The 25716-nt window shown below is 42.1% G+C and overlaps 1 protein-coding gene across 1 annotated transcript in view; it reads right to left on the minus strand.

Moving 5' to 3' along the window:
• Positions 1–25716, minus strand: part of LOC139552073 (microtubule-associated protein 1B-like) — a 52119-nt gene that overhangs the window by 12020 nt on the left and 14383 nt on the right. Inside the window, exon 3 of the mRNA XM_071363470.1 lies at positions 12218–12300. Within this exon, the coding sequence (XP_071219571.1) occupies positions 12218–12300 (83 nt within the window). The remainder of the gene's footprint in view (positions 1–12217; positions 12301–25716) is intronic.

Here is a 25716-nt window from a genome sequence, read left to right on the forward strand (position 1 = left end):
TTACGCAGTAGAGCGCATGGTGTCTCCTGTACGCGTGCATAGCCCGGTTCGGTACATTCCAGCTCCACGTATCGGCCGGGCTAGATTGAGCGTTGAGCTGGATGTCATGAAGCCGGCCCAACGCATCTGGTCACCAGTGCGTCTCCTCGGGCCGGCTTACATGGCACCAGCCTTACGCATGGTGTCCCCGGTTCGCCTACATAGCCCGGTGCGGGTTATTCCACCTCCCCGCACTGGTCAGGCGACGGGGAGCATACAACCAGGTAAGGTTGGGCAGGCTCGGTGCTCAAGGGAGCCAGTACGCCTGCACGGTCCGGTATTGCTGGTGCGTCCGGAGTTCGCACCTTAAGGGGGGGTTATGTCACACCCTGGCCTTAGTTATCTTTGTTTTCATTATTATTTTAGTTAGGTCAGGGTGTGACATGGTGTAGTATGTGTTTTTGTATTGTCTAGGGTGTTGTATGGTTTAGGGGGTTAAGTAGAGTAGATGGTTTAGTGTTCAGTGTAGGTGTCTAGGAAAGTCTATGGTTGCCTGAATTGGTTCTCAATTAGAGACAGCTGGTTATTGTTGTCTCTGATTGGGAGCCATATTTAAGGCAGCCATAGGCTTTAGCTGGTTGTGGGTAATTGTCTATGTGTAGTGTTTGTGTCAGCACTATTTATATGTATAGCTTCACGGTCGTCAGTTTGTTATTTTGTTAGTTTGTGTATAGTTGTTCGTTTCTTGGTTTTTCTCTCTTCTTTAATAAAAGAAGATGTATTTTGCACACGCTGCGCCTTGGTCCAATCTCTCTCAAGAAGACGATCGTGACAAACACTCCATAATTTGTTCACTCACACATAATATGCACATACATTTATACTGACTCTACACACCCGCACACCCACTCACATACAAGCTGCTGCTACTCTGTTTATCTTATATCATGTTGCCTAGTCACCTTACCCCAATACATATCTACCTCCATCACTCCAGTATCCCTGCACATGTAAACTTACTTACTTACTTCATTGTGTATTTCATATTTCCTATTCTTATTCTCCTGTGTTTTTATCTAGCAATACATTGTTATTGATGATTGCATTGTTGGGTTTTGAGTTTGCAAAAAAGGCATTTCACTGTACTTGTGACATTACAACTTGAAACTTATGCTCAGAGACAATACTTATGCTTGGAAAATACTGTTAGCTGTAAAAAATAAAAAAAAACAGACATGAGAAAGTCAGATGCAATGGAAAATGAAAAGGGGTTGTATGACTATCCCTCAAGTGTCATGTTGTACTGTATGTGAAGTAGTCTGCGTGTAATCCTTATAGTCCATTTCAAAGTGAATTTGTCATGTCAATGCCCACTTGATTAGAAATATCACCCATTTCACTTGAATCAAATCTATTACATATCTCTCTCTCCCTCTCTCTCCCTCCCCACAGGCATGGACTGTTCTGGGCTGCTGCAGTGTTGTGAGATATTATAAATGCAGTCTGATTGCAGACACAGCAAGGCAGGGAGGGAAGCTGGAAGAATGAAAGGAAGGGTTGACAGATTTGCCTTTGTGTAACGACCTTCGATTTCTCTTTTCAACGTGGAACCTTCCAGTAACTGCCTTAGTAATATGCTTCACTGTAAAGTTAAAATATGTAGGGACAACAGTAGCCCAGAATCCAAACTGAATATAATTCTGTTTCGCTATTGTTTTACTATTCAGTCACTATTTAGTTTATATTCCAGGCTAGAATCAGCGAAACAGGGATCTGTTGGTTAACATGAGTAAACCAAAGGTTGTTGCTTTTGTTGTCTTAGCTAGCTGTAACCAAGGCAGTAGTCTTCACAGGAATGCAACTTTCACTGGGGACGGGAGGTGCGGACGGACGGACAGGACATGTCCCCCCACATTCTGAAATTGCATTTTTGTCCTCCTCCGTTTTATCAAAGGCAGCGGTGGGGTAGGCTGTTTTGGGTGTTTATCCGACTGGATTTAGGACCACTCTGACGCCACAGAGCGGGCTGATGGGCTGTGTGAAGGCAAAACTTCTGGAAGGCTGGCTGGACCAGCACGGGAGAGTTGAGCATAGTTCAGTGTACGCGTTGCGCTCGTTCACCGGCTTGTAAAAGGAATAGAAACTGGCTATTCTTTAGTTGACTGATGTATCTGGCAAGGTAACTGTTGTTTGACTTAACAGAAAAAAAAACTAAACTAGTGTTTATTCGCAGTGCTGAGCTAGTATTGCAACCCGCATGTAACGTTAGCTAATGTTTCATACACTCTCGACTGAGGTGAATGAATAAGCTACGCTAGTGAGTAGCTATCACAGCCAGGTCAACTCTAGATGCTATCTAACAGCAGATGTTTGTATGGACATGTTTTGTAGCCTTTGTTTTGTCACGTTTCAGAAGTTAAATTTTTTATTTTTTTTATTTCACCTTTATTTAACCAGGTAGGCTAGTTGAGAACAAGTTCTCATTTGCAACTGCGACCTGGCCAAGATAAAGCATAGCAGTTCGACATATACAACAACACAGAGTTACACATGGACTAAACAAAACATACAGTCAGTAATACAGTAGAAAAAAAAGAAGAAAAAAAAGTCTATATACAGTGAGTGCAAATAAGGTAAGATAAGGGAGTTAAGGCAATAAATAGGCCATGGTGGTGAAGTAATTACAATATAGCAATTAAACACTGGAATGGTCGATGTGCAGAAGATGAATGTGCAAGTAGAGATACTGGGGTGCAAAGGAGCAAGATAAATAAATAAATACAGTATGGGGATGAGGTAGTTGGATGGGCTGTTTACATACTGGCTATGTACAGGTGCAGTGATCTGTGAGCTGCTCTGACAGCTGGTGCTTAAAGCTAGTGAGGGAGATATGAGTCTCCAGCTTCAGTGATTTTTGCAATTCGTTCCAGTCATTGGCGGCAGAGAACTGGAAGGAAAGGCGGCCAAAAGAGAAATTGGCTTTGGGGGTGACCAGTGAGATATACCTTCTGGAGCGCGTGCTACGAGTGGGTGCTGCTATGGTGACCAGTGAACTGAGGTAAGGCGGGGCTTTACCTACGAGAGACTTGTAGATGACCTGGAGCCAGTGGGTTTGGCGTCGAGAGTGAAGCGAGGGCCAACCAACAAGAGTGTACAGGTCGCAGTGGTGGGTAGTATATGGGGCTTTGGATGGATTGCAACAAAACGGATGGCACTGTGATAGACTGCATCCAATTTGTTGAGTGTTTGAGTGTTGGAGGCTATTTTGTAAATGACATCGCCAAAGTCGAGGATCGGTAGGATGGTCAGTTTTACGAGGGTATGTTTGGCAGCATGAGTGAAGGATGCTTTGTTGCGAAATAGGAAGCCGATTCTAGATTTAATTTTGGATTGGAGATGCTTAATGTGAGTCTGGAAGGAGAGTTTACAGTCTAACCAGACACCTAGGTATTTGTAGTTATCCACATATTCTAAGTAGGAGCCGTCCAGAGTAGTGATACTGGACGGGCGGGCAGGTGCGGGCTGTGATCGGTTGAAGTGCATGCATTTAGTTTTGCTTGCATTTAAGAGCAGTTGGAGGCCACGGAAGGAGAGTTGTATGGCATTGAAGCTCGTCTGGAGGTTAGTTAACACAGTGTCCAACGAAGGGCCAGAAGTATACAGAATGGTGTCGTCTGCGTAGAGGTTGATCAGAGAATCACCAGCAGCAAGAGCGACATCATTGATGTATACAGAGAAGAGTCGGCCCGAGGATTGAACCGTGTGGCACCCCCATAGAGACTGCCAGAGGTCCGGACAACAGGCCCTCCGATTTGACACACTGAACTCTATCAGAGAAGTAGTTGGTAAACCAGGCGAGACAATCATTTGAGAAACCAAGGCTGTTGAGTCTGCCAATAAGAATGTGGTGATTGGCAGAGTCGAAAGCCTTGGCCAGGTCGATGAATACGGCTGCACAGTAATGTCTCTTATCGATGGCGGTTATGATATTGTTTAGGACCTTGTGCGTGGCTGAGGTGCACCTGTGACCAGCTCTGAAACCAGATTGCATAGCGGAGAAGGTACGGTGGGATTCGAAATGGTCGGTAATCTGTTTGTTAACTTGGCTTTCGAAAACCCTAGAAAGGCAGGGTAGGATAGATATAGGTCTGTAGCAGTTTGGGTCTAGAGTGTCACCCCCTTTGAAGAGGGGGATGACCGCGGCAGCTTTCCAATCTTTGGGAATCTCAGACGATACAAAAGAGAGGTTGAACAGGGGTTGCAACAATTTCGGAAGATAATTTTAGAAAGAGAGGGTCCAGATTGTCTAGCCCGGCTGATTTGTAGGGGTCCAGATTTTGCAGCTCTTTCAGAACATCAGCTATCTGGATTTGGGTGAAGGAGAAATCGGGGAGGCTTGGGCGAGTTGCTGTGGGGAGTGCAGGGCTGTTGACTGGGGTAGGGGTAGCCAGGTGGAAAGCATGGCCAGCCGTAGAAAAATGCTTATTGAAATTCTCAATTATCGTGGATTTATAGGTGGTGACAGTGTTTCCTAGCCTCAGAGCAGTGGGCAGCTGGGAGGAGGTGCTCTTATTCTCCATGGACTTTACAGTGTCCCAGAACTTTTTTGAGTTTGTGCTACAGGATGCAAATTTCTGCTTGAAAAAGCTAGCTTCCCTGAAAAGTTGCATATCACGGGGACTATTCGATGCTAATGCAGAATGCCACAGGATGTTTTTGTGCTGGTCAAGGGCAGTCAGGTCTGGAGAGAACCAAGGGCTATATCTGTTCCTGGTTCTACATTTTTTGAAAGGGGCATGCTTATTTAAGATGGTGAGGAAGGCACATTTAAAGAATAACCAGGCATCCTCTACTGATGGGATGAGGTCAATATCCTTCCAGGATACCTGGCACAGGTCGATTAGAAAGGCCTGCTCGCTGAAGTGTTTTAGGGAGCCTTTGACAGTGATGAGGGGTGATGGTTTGACCGCGGACCCATTACGGATGCAGGCAATGAGGCAGTGATCGCTGAGATCTTGGTTGAAAACAGCAGAGGTATATTTGGAGGGCAAGTTGGTTAGGATGATATCTATGAGGGTGCCCGTGTTTATAGATTTGGGGTTGTACCTGGTAGGTTCATTGATAATTTGTGTGAGATTGAGGACATCAAGCTTAGATTGTAGGATGGCCGGGGTGTTAAGCATGTCCCAGTTTAGGTCACCTAGCAGCACGAGCTCTGAAGATAGATGGGGGGCAATCAGTTAACATATGGTGTCCAGGGCACAGCTGATGGCAGAGGGTGGCCTATAGCAAGCGGCCCCCTTTGGCAGTTCTATCTTGTCGGAAAATGTTATAGTTAGGGATAGACATTTCAGGGTTTTTGGTAGTCTTCCTGAGCCAAGATTCAGACACAGCTAGGACATCCAGGTTGGCAGAGTGTGCTAGGGCAGTGAATAAAACAAACTTAGGGAGGAGGCTTCTAATGCTAACATGCATGAAACCAAAGCTGTTACGGTTACAGAAGTCAACAAATGATAGCGCCAGGGGAATGGGAGTGGAGCTTGGCACTGCAGGGCCTGGGTTAACCTCCACATCACCAGAGGAACAGAGGAGGAGTAGGATAAGGGTACGGCTAAAGGCTAAAAGAACTGGACGCCTAGTACGTTCAGAACAGAGAGTAAAAGGAACAGATTTCTGGGCACGGTAGAATAGATTCAAGGCATAATGTTCAGACAAAGGTATGGTAGGATGTGAATACAGTGGGGGTAAACCTGTGCATAGAGTGACGATGAAAGAGATATTGTCTCTAGGAATATCATTTAAACCAGGTGATGTCACCGAATGTGTTGGAGGTGGAATTAAAGTGTTCACTAAGGCGTATTGAGGAGGGCTAGAGGCTCTATTGTGAAATAAGGCAATAAATACTAACCAAAACAGCAATGGACAAGGCATATTGACGTTAGGGAGAGGCATGCGTAGCCGAGTAATCATGGGAGTCTCAACGTTAACAGTGAAGAGGCGACTCCGGGATGCTGGCCTTCTAAGCAGAGTTGCAAAGAAAAAGCCATATCTCAGACGGGCCAATAAAAATAAAATATTAAGGTGGGCAAAGGAACACAGACACTGGACAGAGGAACTCTGCCTAGAAGGCCAGCATCCCAGAGTCGTCTCTTCACTGTTGACGTTGAGACTGGTGTTTTGCGGGTACTATTTAATGAAGCTGCCAGTTGAGGACTTTTGAGTCGCGCCGCAATGATCTCTGTCGAGACCCGCATGTCCTGCAGGCTTCCCGCGGGAATGCAGCCCTCTAGTGCAGTCAGTACACAACACTATGCTCATCATGTCTTAGCAGGATCAGATGGTGACAAGGGTCCCAGCAGGATCAGATGCTGACAGGGGTCCCAGCAGGGTCAGAAAGCCAGGGAAGACCAGTGTACGGAGCTCAAGTGAATTTTGCATTATATTCAGTGAATGATATAAAGTTCCATCTTGAATTGATAGGTAGACCTACAGTAGCAGTTTAAGATTAAAGCTAGAGTCTGGGATCTGGGAATAATGGTCATTTCGATTAATGAACCATTGATTACATTCTTGGATAATATAATGTATAAATGTACACCAAGGTAATTCTTTGTCATGCCTCAATTTAGTAGGATCAGATGGTGATGGGGGTCTCAGCAGAGTCAGGCAGCCAGGGAAGAGTCTGTGAGGTGAATTTTTGCAGATACAATACTTTATTCTCTCTATACAGCAAACACTGGACTAGCCAGATGCTATTTTAAGGCAGTCTGACAAACCTCTAAAGTTGATTTCCAAACTGTATTAAGGGTTGATGGAGGTTTTTCCCGGTGACACAAAACATGTCAAACAAAAATGTGAGGAAGACCTGGGAGACGCTATTGATGATGATGAACGTATACAGATATGTTAGAATGCCCAGTAATGTTCATATAATCTCAGACATAAATTACTGCAGTTTAAGACCATCCATTGAATGTACTATATGCCAGTGAAACTGAATATCATGCTCTCAGAAATTGTATTATTCTGCTGGAGGTGTAAAGCACAAATGGGGACATATTTGCATATGTTGGGGTCTTGAAGGCTGGCTCAATTCTTTAATCTCAGCATGTCTACAGATTCTCCCTTCTCCCTGTTTTTGTTTGAGTGGAAATGTTGATACTGGAGACAGAAGAAACTGTGTAACCTATAATTTATGAACTGTCTGTACTGGCGAAGGTTTTGGAAAACCTGGTGAACTCACAGTTGAAAGACTTTCTTTGTAATAACTCAGTTTTATCTCCATTTCAGTCGGGTTTTCAAAGAATTACCTTGGTGTACATTTATACATTATATTATCCAAGAAAACCCTCGACGGGTTTTCCCTCGTTAAATAAAAAAATATATATACAAAATTAATTGGAAGGTTGGTTATCCACCCACAATGTATAGAAGAAATGTATTGTATTGTCACGTCCTGACCTTAGAGAGCTTTTTGTGTCTCTATTTTGGTTTGGTCAGGGTGTGATTTGGGGTGGGCCTTCTATGTTATTTTTTCTATGTTTTGTATTTCTTTGTTTTGGCCGGGTATGGTTCTCAATCAGGGACAGCTGACTATCGTTGTCTCTGATTGGGAACCATACTTAGGTAGCTTTTTCCCACCTATGTTTTGTGGGTAGTTATTTTCTGTTTAGTGTTTTCTGCACCTGACAGGACTGTTTCGGTTTCGTTTTGCACTTTGTTATTTTGTTCTAGTGTTCAGTTTAAATAAAAGTCATGAACACTTACCACGCTGCGCTTTGGTCCGATTCTTCCTCTTCAGACGACGACACCCATTACAAGTGTCACTAGATTTGTTTTGAAATTAAGGGTATACTGTGCAACTTTCATATGGTCTGGATGTCATATATGGAATACTGTAATGCAAAAGGAGTCTATTGAAAACATGCCCACGTCAGGGGAGATTTAGGCAATTCCTAGTTGCTGGGCTGCTCAGTCCTGGCCCTGGGGGTCTGCTGGGCTGCTAACACACCTGAAACCAATAATGAATGTTTCACTAAGATCCTAAAGCTGAGGGGTGTGTTGGGTTGGGGCGCTGCAGGGCCGTGGACTCCCAGGGGCAGGACGGGGTAACCCAGCTTTATTGTGTGCAAGTAAAAAGAACACCACAGTACTATTAGGCCTATGATATGAATTATATGGAGGGTGTACTGTTTCTGTGTGTTAATGTGTAGGTGTTTTCCAGACCTTTCCTTTGAGGCATTAAAAAAAAGATGGGAAGGAAGTTGTGTTGGGGAGAAAGTTGAGTTATTGACTAGACTGGTGGGGGTCGGGCGTGTAGGTGGCTCGGGTTGGCTGGGCGGTCTGGATGAAATTTGATATAGAGGATGTTTTAAAGACAATCAAAAGTTATGAAAATGCAAATCAAAATGCAAATTAATTACTTAAAAATCATACAATGTGATTTTCTGGATTTTTGTTTTAGATACCGTCTCTCACAGTTGAAGTGTACCTATAATAAAAATTACAGACCTCTACATGCTTTGTAAGTAGAAAACCCTGCAAAATCGGCAGTGTATCAAATACTTGTTCTCCCCACTGTATATGGCAAATAGAAATCAAAACTGGATTGTGTTCAGAGATAGATGGGAGGAGTTGAGCTGAAGGATGGGACTAAAAACAAACAAAAGATAACTATTGTAAAATATACTGGGTTCGTAGAAAATGTACAGTGCATTCGGAAAGTATTCAGACCCCTTCCCCTTTTCCAAATTGTGTTATGTTAAAGCTTTATTCTAAAATGTATTACATTTTGTTTCCCTCATCAATCTACACACAATACCCTACACTGACAAAGTGAAAACAGGTTTTTTGAAATGTTGCAAATGTATTAAAAATAAAAAACAGAAATACCTTATTTGCATAAGTATTCAGACCCTTTGCTATGAGACTGAAAATTTAGCTCAGGTGCATCCTGTTTCCATTGATAAACCTTGAGATGTGTCTACAAGTTGACTGGAGTCCACCTTTGGTAAATACAATTGAATGGCCATGATTTGGAAAGGCACACACCTGTCTGTATAAGGTCCCACAGTTGACAGTGCATGTCAGAGCAAAAACCAAGCCATGAGGTCGAATGAATTGTCCATAGAGCTCAGAGACAGGATTGTGTCGAGGCACAGATCTGGGGAAGGGTACCAAAAAATGTCTACAGCATTGAAGGTCCCCAAGAAGACAGTGGCCTTCTTCTTCCTAGAGCTGGCCACCCGGCCAAACTGAGCAATCGGGGGAGGAGGGCCTTAGTCAGGGAGGTGACCAAGAACCCGATGGTCACTCTGAAAGAGCTCCAGAGTTCCTCTGTGGAGATGGGAACCTTCCAGAAAGACAACCATCTCTGCTGCACTCCACCAATCAGGCCTTTATAGTAGAGTTGCCAGACGGAAGCCACTCCTCAAGAAAAGGCGCATTATAGTCCAACTTGGACTTTGCCAAAAGGCACCTAAAGGAATCCGATCATGAGAAACAAGATACTCTGGTCTGATGAAACCAAGATTGAACTCTTTGGCCTCATTACCAAGCGTCACATCTGGAGGAAAGCTGGCACCATCCCTGTGGTGAAGCATGGTGGTGGCAGCATCATGCTGTGGAGATGTTTTTCAGTGGCAGGAACTGGGAGACTAGACTAGATGAAAGGAGCATAGTACAGAGAGATCCTTGACAGAGATCCTGCTCCAGACCGCTCAGAACTTCAGACTGGTACGAAGGTTCACCTTCCAACAGGACAACGACCCTAAGCACACAGCCAAGACAACGCAGGACTGGCTTCGGGACAAGTCTCTGAATGTCTTTGAGTGGCCCAACCAGAGCCCAGACTTGAACCTGATTGAACATCTCTGGAGAGACCTGAAACTAGCTGTGCAGTGACGCTCCCCATCCAACCTGACAGAGCTTGAGAGGATTTGCAGAGAAGAATGGGAGAAACTCCCCAAATACAGGTGTGCCAAGCTTGTAGTGTCATACCCAAGAAGACTCGAGGCTGTAATCGCTGCCAAAGGTGCTTCAACAAAGTACTGAAAAAATACTTATGTAAATGTATATGTAGTTTTTAAATTAGCAAAAATGTCTAAAAACCTGTTTTTGCTTTGTCATTATAGAGTATTGTGTGTAGATTGATGAGGGGAAAAAACTATTTAATCCATTTTAAAATAAGGCTGTAACTTAACAAAACTTGGAAAAAGTCAAGGGGTCTGGATACTTTCCGATTGCACTGTATATATTATGTATAAGATGAAAGTAGAAGCCTACGTGTTGTCCATTAGTTTACTCCTATTAGGGGAGGGATGGTAGGATTAGGAGAAAATAATAAAGGGTAATATATAAAACTGTATATACAGTACCAGTCAAAAGCTTGGACACAGCTACTCATTCCAGGGTTTTTCTTTTTTTTAACTATTTTCTACATTGTAGAATAATAGTGAAGAGTTTCAAAACTATAAACTTCCATATACAGATATGGAATCATGTAGTAACCAAAAACAAATCCTCAAAGTAGCAACCCTTTGCCTTGATGACAGCTTTGCACACTCTTGGCATTCTCCCATCTTAATGCGTTTGAGCCAATCAGTTGTGTTGTGACAAGGTAGGGGTGGTATACAGAAGATAGCCCTATTTGGTAAAAGACCCAAATGCAGCCCAAATAAATGCTTCACAGAGTTCAAATAACAGACACATCTCATCATCAACTGTTCAGAGGAGACTGCGTGAATCAGGCCTTCATGGTCGAATTGCTGCAAATAAACCACTACTAAAGGACACCAATAAGAAGAAAAGACTTGCTTGGGCCAAGAAACACGAGCAATGGATATTAAACTGGTGGAAATTTGTCCTTTGGTCTGATGAGTCCAAATTTGGGAATTCTGGTTCCAACCGCAGTGTCTTTGTGAGACGCAGAGTAGGTGAACGGATTATCTCCGCATGTGTGCTTCCCATAGTGAAGCATGGAATGGTGTGGGTGCTTTGCTGGGACACTGTCTTTGATTTATTTAGAATTCAAGGCACACTTAACCACCATGGTTACCGCAGCATTCTGCAGTGATACACCATCCCATCTGGTTTGCGCTTAGTGGGACTATCATTTGTTTTTCAACAGGACAATGACCCAACACACCTCCAGGCTGTGTAAGGGCTATTTGACCAAGAAGGAGAGTGATGGAGTGCTGCATCAGATGACCTGGCCTCCACAAACATAAAACCTCAACCCAATTGAGATGGTTTGAGATGAGTTGGACCGCAGAGTTAAGGAAAAGCAGCCAACAATTACTCAGCATATGTGAGAACTCCTTCAAGACGGTTGGAAAACCATTCCAGGTGAAGCTGGTTGAGAGAATGCCAAGAGAGTGCAAAGCTGTCACCAAGGTAAAGGGTGGCTACTTTGAAGAATGTCAAATATAAATTTAAAAAAATTGGTTACTACATTATATAAAATAACTTTTTTGGTTACTACATGATTCCATATGTCTTATTTCATAGTTTTGATGTATTGACTATTATTCTACAATGTAGAAAATAGTACAAATAAAGAAAAACCCTTGAATGAGTAGGTGTGTCCAAACTTTTGTGTCCAATGTAATGTATATATTTACAAAAATCTATATGGGTGATTGGAAATGATGCAGACAATTACATCGATGGAAGCCACAATATATCCGCAATGTTAAAGCTGATCTACCCACTAAAATAATTAATAATAATTGTTAAAATGTTTGTATTATGGCCCCCCCACTTCTTTTTATATATATATATATATTTCCGCCCCCTTAATTTGGTGATATCCAATTGGTAGTTACAGTCTTGTTCCATCGCTGCAACTCCCGTACGGACTCGGGAGAGGCGAAGGTCGAGAGCCATGCATCCTCCGAAACAGGACCCTGCCAAGCCGCACTGCTTCTTGACACACTGCTCGCTTAACCCGGAAGCCAGCCGCACCATTGTGTGGGAGGAAGCACTGTACAACTGGCGACGTGTCAGCGTGCAGGCGCCCGGCCCGACACAGGAGTCGCTAGAGCGCAATGGGACAAGGACATCCAGGCCGGCCAAGCCTTCCCCTAACCCGGACGAAGCTGGGACAATTGTGTGTCGCCTCATGGGTCTCCTGGTTGCGGCCGGATGCGACACAGGCTGGGATCGAACCCGGATCTATAGTGACGCCTCAAGCACTGCAGTGCCTTAGACCATTTATGTACATATGGAATGTACTTACCTCAGTGCTGACAGCTGCATCTGAAGGGTTGATAAGCACTACTGTCTCGAGAACGCTGCTTTTGTGGTGAAGAATTCTCTGCCCTGAAAACAACAAAGGGAAAAAGTATAACTCAATCAATGTGTGCTGTGGAAAATATATAAATGAAATGCTTACATTTTTTCCCTGATTGTTAAATGTTTTTTTGCGTGTAAAAGCATGCCTTCAATAGCTGAAAAATGTCAATGGCCCTATTAAATCAGAGGCTACAGTTGCAGCAGATAATTTTTTCCTTTGCCCTGTCAGACCAGTATGGCATGTCTGCCCTCCAGAGAAGAAATGTTCTTAGTAGTCTCCTCTACTCAATCATCAAGGCCGCACACACCCAATTACCCAAACAGCCTACTAATCACCCACCTACCACCAGCCACAGACTGTCACCAAGAAGCCATTACCACCAGTCCCTCCCAGTCCCTCCCAATTCAACCAGGGAATCAGTGAGAAAGAAACGTCTCTTTGTAGTCTATTTGTTTCCGTATGAATCTTATGAATCCAGTGTTTCTTCATTAAATCGTTCATCATGTAACTCCAACTTCATAATTCTCTCCTTTAATATCAAAAGGCAATCATTAATAATTTATTGTGGAATTTCATGTATTCACTCTCTCTCTCTCTCTCTCTCCACTGTCAATCTATCTCCATTAGGCTACAGATTATTAATCAAACTGTTCAGATACAGACGTTTCTGACAGTCTTAATGTGACTATGTAAATGGTAATGTTCCTCCAGAGGTGGCCTTTATCACTGCCTGTCCAATATAGCCATGAAATGGCTGGAACCCGAGAGTCCGCACAGCTACTCAGAATCTGACGAAACCAGAAATCTCTGTTTTAGACACTTTCAGCAGCTTGCTTTATCTGAATAGTTTCCTTCGCCATTATTATATATTAAGAACCAACTGGGCAACCCTTCCACATGTTAATGCATGAATTCAGTGTTCTTACGCCACACATCATTTCATGATAAAACAGGACCGGTGCTTCCTGATAACTACCCAATCAAGAGCAAGGAGTGAGTCAATCCAGCATTAGGAATATAACAACACAAAACTGTCATGTAGCCTCTATTTAATCTGACTGTGTGCCTCCGCCTTTTGTTTGTGCTCCTCTGGTCCAAGTTGCACCAACACACTGTGGGCAACCACAGAGTCATCATTCACCTACAGTAGTTGTGATGCCTTCCTTGAAATCACCTGAGTGGCATCCCACATCACTGGGCACAGACTTCAGTTCCATGTCTATTCCACACGGGGTTCAGCGTCATTTCATTGAAATGACGTGGAAACAATGTTGACTCAACCAGCGTGTGCCCAGTGGGCATCGATCTTTCTCTCTGTCTCCTTCTCTCCTCCTTTCACTCATCGTGGTGAGTCGTGGTGGTATTTACCAAGAGGTTCTACAGCCATGGTATACTGCTGCTACATTACTTGATTCAAGAGACTGGTGTTTATGTTCCTCATAATTTACAAAAAAAAACTCTGCTTGATTTACCACCTATCATAACATGCCAACACTCGTAAAAGCTTAAGTTCTCTCACTGCTGGAAAACCAGGCCAGATTTGTAAAACTAACACCGTGATTGCAAACAGAACAGAAATAACTAAAATGCATGATGCTTTCTTGGAGGTTGAGGGTGGGGTTGGGAATCTGCTCTGCTGGTATATAGAAATCACGACTGGTAGTCTTATCTCAGAGAGAAGGAGAATGTCTGGGGGGCTTCGTACAGCAGTAGGTTCTGGCCTCAGGGCTGATTTAGCCATACATATTTCATGTTCCAGATAGATCCTCCTACCCCATTAACACACCTGCTGTACCCTCCTCCTGAGGGCTGTCACTCACTATGGAGGAGGTGCTCAACCTACGGCCACTAATGCAAGCCTGGCTCACATATCAGAGGAATAGATTTAGCTCGATAGGAATGTTTATTTTTGCGGTTACGTATCCTGTAATGTATATCTTTTTTTAAACCTTCAACGGCCAATGGATCAGGCACTCCAAATTAGAAAGGAGGAATAGGTTAAGCAGACGTGGTTCCTAGTCGAAGGACTTCTTTTTAATTCATGGTGGAAATGTTATGGCGGGAAATGCAGATATCGATCATTTCTGAGTTGTTGTTTGTCTTGGATAGCTGCTTATAAGATTTACAGCTTTTGATACTGACACTCAGACCGCTATTGGAAACCCACAGTGTTTATTTTATTCCAGGGAGAGATCTGTGATTTCAAAATTTGCGGAACAAGTTTAGTTCATGTTCAAAATTACTGGTTGTCTCTTTGACACTGTGTTGTACTTCTTAGCGCAGTTCAAAGCTGGAGCTAATACTGTAGTCTCTTGCCGTGTATTCAGAACTCTGCAGCCTAGAACTGGAGCCTCAGTGTTTCTGTATGAGAATAATAATTGACTGTGGGAAACACAATCTCCATACACAAACAACACAAACACAGGCTATTTCTCTACCGGCCCCATCTTCTTATTAAGTTGCAACTAAATCAGGCACGTGCACAGATAGGACTCTACCTATTTCGAGCAAATGCCCCTTTTCGGTGGTGGTATAATTTACTCAAAAATGAAAAAAAGTACAATATATACAATTTTTGAATTTTTCAAAAGACATTTGACAACAATGTGACAATAACCTTACAAGACAACGAACGTACAAAATGTTTATAAAATAAAAAAGAATTAGCTCACACAGTCACATGCAGGAGGCTACATATTGCACATTGAGTGTGAAACATTAGATGAGGATTATACAGAGACGGAGATTCTCCATAAAATCAATAAAGGGTTGCCAAATTCTGTAAAATGTCTCTGACTTGTTCCTCAACGAATAAGTCATTTTCTCCAGTGGGATACAACTATTAACTTTGGATAGTCACATTCCAATTGGCAGCGGGGTATCTGCTTTCCATTTCAAGGCAATACATGTTTTGGCAATTGCTAGTAATATTTCTGCTGTATAGTGTGGCTTTGCTTAAGATAGGAATTAGTAAAGTTACCCAGTAGACAAACCTCCGGGTCTAAGGGGAATGCAACCCCATGGATTGATGATATGGCATCACCATACCCTTGCCAGAAACTTTGTAGTTTTGAACACTGCCAAGTTGAATGGAGGAATGTTCCTTCATCTACTGTTCATTTAAAAAATTGGGAGGAGATACCAGGGTGGAACTTGTGCAGTCTAGATGGGGTGATATAGAGCTGATGGCTGAAAGTTAAACTGTATCTGTCTGTATCTGGAGTTCAATGTGGATGTAACACCATCGCTGCATAGGTCACTCCATAACCCCTCATCAAGATTGATACCCAGATCTTTTTTTCCATCTAATTCAGGGTTTAGCTAACCCAGGCAGTGGTAATCCTGACATAAATAGATCGTAAACATAGGAAATGGTCTTAAACAGTGGTTGGCCTGCGTGGCAGAGTTGTTCAATAGGTGACATCTTAGGTAGGTTCCACTGGCCCTTGAGATTCACCCTGATAAAATGAGGTTGTAGGTAACTAAAGATGTCCTTGTTAGACAAGTGGTATTGCTGTTTCAGCAGTTCAAAGGACATAAGAATTCCCTCCTCATAACAATGTTTCAGAAGAGTAATACCCTTATCAGGCCATGATCTAAAGTTACTGTTCTGGAGAAACATTGGAAGCAATCTATTGTTCCATAGAGGGGTTTCAGGGGAAATAACTCCCTCTCGTCTGAACAGCTCATGCAGTTTAAACCAAGTCAGGACGGAATGTATAATTAAAGGGTTGTCTGTGATAGTTTTTATAGATTTCATGTCCCATTTGTAAAACAAATATGCCCCAGTGTCCTCATGTACATGAAACCTTTGAATGTTCAACCATGAGGGCGAAGGGCCATTGTCTAGACTGCACAACCCAGTAATACATTCTAAATTTGGGGAGGTTTAAGCCCCCTTGACCGTAAACAAGGGTCAGTTTGTCCTGGCTAACCCTAGGCATTTTACTGTGCCAGATATAGTTTCTAGTCAGCTTGTTGAGAAAGGAAAAGAATGCTGCGGGTACAGGGATGGGGAGAGATTTAAACAAATATGGAAACATGGGCAGGACATTCGTTTGAATTACATGAATTCTACGCAGTAAAATGAGTGGCAAGTCCTTCCATTTACACAGGTCACCCTCCACCTTTGGCAACAAGCTGGCCAAATTGAGTTTATAGAGGTTCTTCAGGTTACCATCCATCAATATGCCCAAATATTTGAAACCATTATGCTTGATGGTATGATGGTCAAACACAGACAAAGGTCAAATTTCACTTTTTTTGTATCCAGAAAATGAACTATAACACTCTAATAGGTTCTGCAAGTGAGAGAGGGAATGTTCTGGGTTCGTTAGAAACAAGATAAGGTCGTCCACAAAAACTGGTAGCCCAAACTCAAAGCCATGTACAGTGCCTTCAGAAAGTATTCACAACACTTGACTTTTTCCACATGTTGTTGTGTTACAGCCTGAATGTATAATGGATTCAATTGAGATTTTTTTTTGTTCACTGGCCTACACACAATATCCCATAATGTCAAAGTGGAATTATGTTTTTTCGAAATGTTTACAACTTAATTAAAAATGAAAAGCTGAACTGTCAATTAGTATTCAACCATTTTGTTATGGCAAGCCTAAATAAATTCAGGAGTAAAAATGTGCTCAACAAGTCACATGATAAGATAAGCACGATTTTTGAATGAATACCTCATCTCTGTACGCCACAAATGCAATTATCTGTAAATGATCTGTAAGGTCCCTCAGTCGAGCAGTGAATTTCAAAGCACAGATTCTGAAGGCACTGTATGTAATAGCCTCAGCCCACGGTTCAATGGCGAGGGCGAAGAGGTGGGGGATAACAGGGAAACCCTGTCTGTTCCCCCTATAGAGAGGGAAAGAAGAGGAAGTCATCCCATTGATAGCAATCCTAGCTTTAGGAGATCTTAGCTTCACGAGAGTTATTTTATCAAGTTTAAAAACACGATGCCTAAACCAAACTTTTGTAAAAAAGTGAAAGAAAAGGCCTTTTCGGTGTTGAGGGACACTGCAACACTAGGTATTGTTTTTGTATCAAATACTTTTCTGAGATTAATGGAGGACAATCTATTAATTATGAAGCCAGTCTGATCTGGGTTGACCAGCAGAGGGAGGCGTGACTCCAGTCTCTTAGATAGCATCTTGGTGGCCTATAGCAGGTGCACTTTAGGGGGTTTTCCCCTTTCTTGTGAATCACTGTAATCACATCTTCAGAAAAAGACTCTGAAAAGCAGTTGTGGTTCCCGGGTTTTTTAAGTACCTCCGTAAGGTAGGGTACCAATAGCTCCTTAAATCCTTTATAGAACTCTGGGGGGAAACCATCCGCCCCAGGAGATTTATTAGAAGGTGAACATTAAACATCCAACAATTCTGGGACTGAGAAATGATCACTCAGGCACTCTCTGTCCTCCTCTGGCATGGGAGGTTGAGAGAGGAGAGAAATGAGTTGATCTCTGACTGGGAAGTATAGAGTATTTCTTCAAAGTATCATTCATTTCAGTAGGGTGTAAGGATATCTCATTAGTAAGAGTTTTTATAGCATGAATTGTCTTACTTTCCTCTGTTTTCAGTTGCCATTCCAATACTATATGGGCTTTCTCTCCAAGTTCGTAGGATCGCTGTTTTGATCTAGTAATGGCCCTCTCAGTTTGAGATGTGTTCAGCGTACTATATTGCAGTTTTTTATTTACCAAGAGCCTGTATAGGTCTTTAGTCGGGCCTCTTTGGTAGGTTTTTAATCGAGCTCAAGAATGTCAGATTCAAGGACATTCATTCTGGCACCGTGTTTTCTCTTCAACCCTTTCGTAAAGGGTTTGTTTGTCTTGTTTGTTTGTCTTTGAAAACAAAATATGAATCTGCTCTTCGATGGATGCACAACATTCAGGTGGCTTAAGAGTATAATTTTCCATTTATATCCATTTACCTTGGTAGGGATGGAGAGTGATAATACCAGAGAATGGTCAGTAAGCAATCTGGGGAGATATTCAGTATCTAACAATTTGTGAAACAGTTGGGTTTATAGCAAAAAGCTATGTGTGTTGTGTGGGTGTGAATAAAAAACAGTAGTCCCTATCCTGTGGGTGCCTCTAACGCCAAGCGTCTAGTAAATTGAGATCCTTCATGAATGACATGGTGAGCTTGGCGGCTTTTGTAAGAGGGGAGGGTTTATCAGAGGACCTGTCAAGAACTGTATCTAAACAAAAAATGTAATCTCCTCCAGCCAGTAGCCATCCTGGTGCTTGAGCAATCTGAAGGAAGATATTCTGAATTAACATATGGTCATCAAATATTCAATAGGGTCCAAGACTTCGAAGACATACTGTATGTCCCTGCACCAAAACAAACCTGCCTGAGTGATCATATATAGTGTTGCTGACACAAAAGGGGATGTTCCTACATTGCGGCTCCTCTTGCTTTGGAGTTAAAAGAAGACGCAAAAACTTGGCCCACCCATTCTCTCTTTGATTTCTTGTGTTCACTGGCTGTAAGATGAACACAATGTCCGCCTTTCATTTCTTAAGGTACAGTATGTATACACTCTTTTTTCTCTTAACCGGGCTGTTAAGACCTTTTACGTATAATGTGACCTATTTTAGTGGATTAAGCATGGGCTGGGTTTCAAACAGATAACCGAATGGTATACACTATTATGAAAATAATGAGGTAACACAGAAGTGACCCATGTGTCTCTTTAGGAAGGAAACAACATTTACCATAGAAAAAACCCAACCCGATTGTTGGACTAAAACAACAATCAATCATAAAAACATTTGTAGAGATACATTTGTTGCTCGCTTTCCATCTTGCTCTTACTAGCTAATCTTTGACATAAACTAAAACCTACGCCGAATATTTTACTGTCAACAATAAGGTTGTTCAGTCATTGTCTCTTTTCAGGAAAAGGAGAGAAACATAAATGAGGGAAAAAGCAATAGGCCTAGGCCTACTGATTTTGCGTCGCCCAGTGAATATCAACACCAAAATATACCCTCCCGTAAATGTCCCATAATAAAGAGTGTAATAGAACTCAGTAACAGTAATTAAAACTGTCCCACTCACCTGTAGTGGCCAAATTGTGGGGTAATCACTTCCAAATTCAAAATAGACATTAGCAGTTCAGGCCCAGGACAGCAAAAACAAGATAAATCCAATAAACTGTGTCAAATTCCACCGATAGACCTTTGTAATTCAAACGCGGTTCAGTTCTTCTCTCGGCGTGTCGAAGAGATGACTTCGGCCATTGTACTGCACTTTCATCCGCGCGGGGAGAATGAGGTAGTCAGTGATATTCTTCTCCTTCAGGTCTATGGTGGCTGGCGTGAACTGCTTGCGACGACTGCCGAGATCCGCGCTCATATCCGGGAAAAGACAGACCCTCTTGCCAGCAACGGTGATGTCCCCTTTGGCTCTTTCAAGTCACAGTATCTTCTCCCTTTCCTGGAAATGGAGGAACCGTGTGGGCTTATCTGGTGTGGGTTTTGGCGTCAAGGTTCTGTGGGCACGTTCGATTTCTAGTGGCTTGGTGAAGTTGTTTATGCCAAGGACATCAGGGATCCACTTAGTGAAGAAACGATGGGATCGAGGCCCTCGCTGTCCTCCTTCAATCCCACCACATGGATCCCACCACATGGATGTTGCTACGTCTGCTCTGGTTCTCCATACGGTCCACCTTGTTTTTGAGATAGGCATTGTCATTCTGCAGGTGTTTGATCACCTGGTCATGTCATGTGATGGTATCTTCAATGGTGCTGGTGTGCAACTCAGCCTCAGTTGCTCTCAAAAGCAGATCATTCAGGGAGGATTTCAGGCCATCAAAGGAAGAATGTAGTTCAGCCGATTTCTTATACATTTTTAGTGAAAGACCTTTTTTACCATCTTCAATTTCCCAGAGGAGAGTCGCAAGCATGCCAGAAGAATTGAAAGTGGCTGCCGAGAGGAACAGTGTTGAACTGTCGTCGGTGCTCTCAGAGCTAATGCTAATCTTGCTAGCTGTGGCGTTGCTATCGTTAGCTTGAGATTCAACAAAGTTTTTGTCACTACCTCGCTGGCAACGAGCATACTGCAGGCAGGCTGATGGGGTGATGCAGGCAGAACATGCTTTCCATTCAATCCCGCAACCTCCGTTCCAATTAGGCCGTATGATTTTGCTTGCTTTGGACTCCAGAGAAGTGACATGATATATCCCTAGTTGAAATTGGCTGCTAACATGAATGACTTTCAGCGCCAAATGCAGGTATAAAACACAGTTTATTTTTGTAGCCTATCTTGCACTTAGAAAATGCATAACCGTTTATGGCTGTAATGACAGGCTACAATTGCACAGTGATTGTTTGCGCATGGCAACAAGTGGAGTTGGGTTGGAAATAGTAATAGTAGGTTACAGTATTTCTTACAATCGTCTATGTCACGTTCCTGACCTATTTTCTGTTGTTTTGTATGTGTTAGTCGGTCAGGGCGTGAGTGTGGGTGGGCATTTCTATGTTTTGTGTTTCTATGTTTAGGTCTATTGTAATCAGCCTTATATGGTTCTCAGAGACAGGTGTTTGACGTTGTCTTCTGATTGAGAACCATATATAGGTTAGCTGTTCACACTGTTTGTTTGTGGGTGGTTGTCTCCTGTGTCTGTGTATATGTTTGCACCATACGGGACTGTTTCGTTTGTTCGTTTGTTTTGTAGTAAGTACTTGTTCGTTCGTTCTTCGTGTTTCATGTAAGTTCGTTGTTCTAAGTCTGTCTACTTTCGTTTTGTTATTTTGTATCATTTCAAGTATAGTTCGTTTTGTTCTTGTTGAAATAAACTTCAGTATGTCATTTCACTACGCTGCGCCTTGGTTTAATCCCTGCTCCTCCTCTTCGGATGAAGAGGAGGAGGAACGTCGTTACAGTCTATTTTAACTGGAATAGTGTTGGTCATTATTAATAAGTGCAGCATTTCCACTTCAAAATAGTTTAGCAAAATACTTTACTCATCAGATTGTGCTGCATTCCCCTCTTGTAATAATTGCTTAACGAGTCTGTGACAGCGTTTGAGTGTTTTTTTGTTGTTGGGCTGAGCACATGCCCCCCAAAAGGACTGTGCACAGCCCTGCAGCTAATGGAATGAAAAAGTGGGTGTTTTGTCCCCTTTTTCAGGGTTTCTATGTAGATCAAATGCTTTGGTTAGTGCCCTACTTTACTTTTCTGCAGAGAACAGAGGGAACAGTTCAACCCAAAAATAAAATGTTAAATCTCAGCTATATGCAGTACTAGGCCACAGTCCCAGCATTCATTTTCTATAAACACAACTAACACACCCATCCCGTGCACCTTGGAAAATGCCTCTGTTTACTTTATCCCTTTCCTTTACCCCTTAAAAGAAAGAGATAACAATAAAGGAAATACTATTGGGTGTCTGTTACCAGAATGCTAACAAAATTAGCACAAGTAATAGCGAATTTCCACAGAGGCTGCTAGCTAAATATGCATAAGAAAATAAACAAATTGGAAAGACAGGCAATCCAGCTCATAAAGTTATACATATATAGATAGGAGCTACCGAATATCATTTTTGGTGAGTTTGGACATTTACAAGCGAATGTGAACGAGAGACATTGTGCAAATGAACAAAGTTTTGACACATGCTTGTCTGAAGGAAGAACAGTACTGCAAAGTGTGTTCACGCTGTTTCTGTGTAGAGTCTGGAGTCGTTAGGGCAATGGGCCTGACCTTTCTGCCCGGAGAAGTTTGGAGAATTCATGAACAGCATTCTTGTAAGGGGTGTTTAACTGGCGGCAGAGAAGTCAGACGCAGGAGAGAAATAACTGTGTTTCCATCGGCGCAGTTTATTTACAAAAAAAACCGCCGGAAAACATAATAATAAATATCAATGGGTAACATAACCCGATGCACACCAGTACAGACGTACACACACACTTACAATAAACAATCACCCACAAGGACATGAGGGGAAACAGAGGGTTAAATACACACCAGTACAGACGTACACACACACTTACAATAAACAATCTCCGACAAGGACATGAGGGGAAACAGAGGGTTAAATACACACCAGTACAGACGTACACACACACTTACAATAAACAATCTCTGACAAGGACATGAGGGGAAACAGAGGGTTAAATACACACCAGTACAGACGTACACATACACTTACAATAAACAATCACCCACAAGGACATGAGGGGAAACAGAGGGTTAAATACACAACATGTAATTTCGGCGGAAGTCGTGACTTCGGCGGAAGTCTTGACAATTCTATCAGCAGACAACGCTCTGACTGATGTGTAGTTACTCTACTCTGGTACATTTCTCGATGTACCCAGCCTACTTTTCTCTGGTAAAATGCGAGATGAACTTTAAGCAACATATTAGGAAATGTAGCTGGCTACATTATTTCTATGATAAACATTAGAAATATGATGGCCATGCATCGTTTTTGCAAAAAAGACCTTGACTTTTCATTGTAAGCTCATTTACTTGTGTGGCTGCAGTCCAAATAGCGTTGCACTTCTGTTGTCATCTGATGAAAATGAAGCTATTTCCTGCCGAATGTGTTGCACTAATATATTTTCTGCGAAGGAAAACTATAGTTGCACACCCTGATTACTCTAATGAATCAAAAAAACACTTTGACTTACAATATAAAACGCGACCCCTGTCAATACTCAACTGGGGAACCACAGTGAGCGTCATAATGTAAGATAAAGTGAAATGAAGAACGTGATCTGCTTCATCTCCTAACGTATTGCACAAGTTGACTGCAGGTATTTACTTAAAAAGTAGCTACAAATATTAAAATGTATTGAAAAACTTCAAAGAAATAGTTTCAATGGCATTGACAGTGTGGAAAAAACATCCCGTGGCTAGGGCTGTTACCCGCACAAACACATGGTTTCCATGTGTTTGATGCCATTCCATTTGCTATGTTCCATCCGTTATTATGAGCTGTCCTCCCCTCAGCAGTCTCTGCTGGTCTACACCTGTTGTTTAAAATATTATTCAATTCTTATTTGATATGCTTGCAGCAAGTGACGGAACCCCAGTATGCGGTCCAAAGATGCTGATCAGTGGACGATAATCTGTAAGTTCTTCCAGTACAGATCCTGGTGAAACTGAAACACTCCAAAGATGATGCCTAGGGCTTCTCATCCTATCTGTGCGCTAGTTTCTGCTTCGTTCAATGTCCTCGATGCGAAAGCAATCCGCTTCTCTCCACCAGAATGCATGATCTGCTCCTGGAATGTCGCGTTCTTGTTTTCAGTCTTTGACATTTTCTCTGAGCTCTTTTTGTTTCTGCAGGCTCGTTTGATGTGGCCCTTTTTATCACAGGCTCAGAAATCCATGTCCTTACAGCAGCATGTACACGCCTGATGTCCCACGTTACCACAGGGGTTCCCGAGTGGCGCAGCGGTCTAAGACACTGCATCTCAGCATTAGAGGCATCACTATAGACACACTGGTTCGAATCCAGGCTGTATCACAACCGGCCGTGACTGGGAGTCCCGTAGGGCAGTGCCCAGCGTCGTCTGGCTTTGGCCGGTGTAGACTGTCATTATAAATAAGAATTTGTTCTTAACTGACTTGCCTAGGTAAATAAAGGTCAAATTAAATATATATATAGAAATAATAATAATGTGCCTTGATTTCCCTGTCTCTGATTTCAGTTGCAACTCTGTGCACTTTTAGTGATGAACTCAACTGCTGAGCCTCTTTAGCAGCTAGTTCCATGGACACACTGACTTCAATGGCCTTTGCCAAGGTCAGATTACTTTCAGTCAATAGTCTCTTTTGTATAGCTTCACTCCGTAGCCCAGATACTAGTCTGTTTCTAATGGTGTCATTTAGAACATCATTCAACTCACAGTGCGCTGATAGTTTATTTAATGCAGCAGCAACCATCGTCACTGATTCTCCCTATTCCTTATTTATTCTGTGGAACCTAAACCTTTCAGCAATAACTAGTGGTTTTGGTGAGAAGTGTCCTTTCGGTATTGTGCACAAACTGTCGTTCTGTTACTAAACTTTGCATCTCTACTGTTCTTCAAGTAAATGTATTTTTGTAAAATGTTCTGTAGAAATTGTTAAAAGTAGTCATTGTGCATAGACTTGTATAGTTTGTTTAACTCTGCAATCATTGGTTTGTAAAGGGAAAAATATGAGTCTCAGTGTCACTCTGTTATCATGGCATTGCCCAGGATTAAATTGTTTTTATTAACCGTGTGTGATAACGCTGTTAGTATGGTAGGCTTTTGATGTTTTCAAAGCTTTTAATTGAGGATCAACATGAGAACAGATGCACTTGCTTAATTATGTTTGTTAATAATTGTGCTTATTGGGGAAGCGGTGTTAAAACCAGGCCAATTTACAGCACAATGAAGACAGTTTAAAAGCACACCAGCATAGTACATTTCTCAACATGAATAACGCCATCATTTATACACTATGCAAAATGGTAATGACATTTCTAGTCAATTATCTCCTAGGAGCATATTATTTATTTATATCATATCTAATAAATTTTTGATTGTGGGGAATACTAGATGAGAAGCTTCTCATAAATCATCCTTACTATGTTATAAGACTTTACACAGCTTATTGTTCTCTATTATATTGTTACTACTCTCCCTCCACATTGTAAAAAAGCCAACTTAACCAACTGCTTAATCAGCGTAATTTTGCGAGTTGAGTGGACTTCAGAAGGACAAGAATTTGAGATAATGTGTTAGTGTCAACAAACTCCCCTCAAAATCAGCTGAATTTAAACAAGCTTGTTGAGTGAAATTACAAATTCATGTTTGCTTAAAACAACTCAACCTTTTCCACTATTTTCATATTTCCCAGCATGCTATCTTGCAGGTTGATTTTCAGAATTGCTTGTTTCAATATCTGTATTTTTGCATGTACTTTGATTGGTTGATTAATCGTATGCTACACAAACATAAATAACAAAAACAAATTATAATCTGTTTGTAGATGGACTTATTGCACCTGTTACTGAGATGGCTTTTTCAGTTTATATGATTAAGGTAGTCTCAATAAGCAATATTCTCTACCTTGGCAGTCATTCTGAATGCAGGTTGCGGGTGATTAAAAAGGTTGGATATCCACTCTGTGGCGGAATTCCAATAGGAAATACACATCACTTTGCAAGCAAGCATAATGCGAGTTGTAAACCAAGAGTTTCAACCCACTGTGTTAGGGTGTAACTCTCAAAGAAAAGCCTTATGATAAATGTCATGTCATAAAGTGTTTATTTTTAAAGATACCATGTTCACTTAGGCCAGGCCTGGGCAATTGTAAACCTGGGCAATTGTTGGCCACATTAGAATACATTTTTGCCATTGCAGGCCAGAATCATATTACAGGATTATACATCATGTGTGTGACTGTGTTGACAGATATATCTACTGTAAATCACCTCCAGAT

The sequence above is a fragment of the Salvelinus alpinus genome, chromosome 24 (assembly GCF_045679555.1).
Source record: "Salvelinus alpinus chromosome 24, SLU_Salpinus.1, whole genome shotgun sequence".
Taxonomy (NCBI): Eukaryota; Metazoa; Chordata; class Actinopteri; order Salmoniformes; family Salmonidae; genus Salvelinus; species Salvelinus alpinus.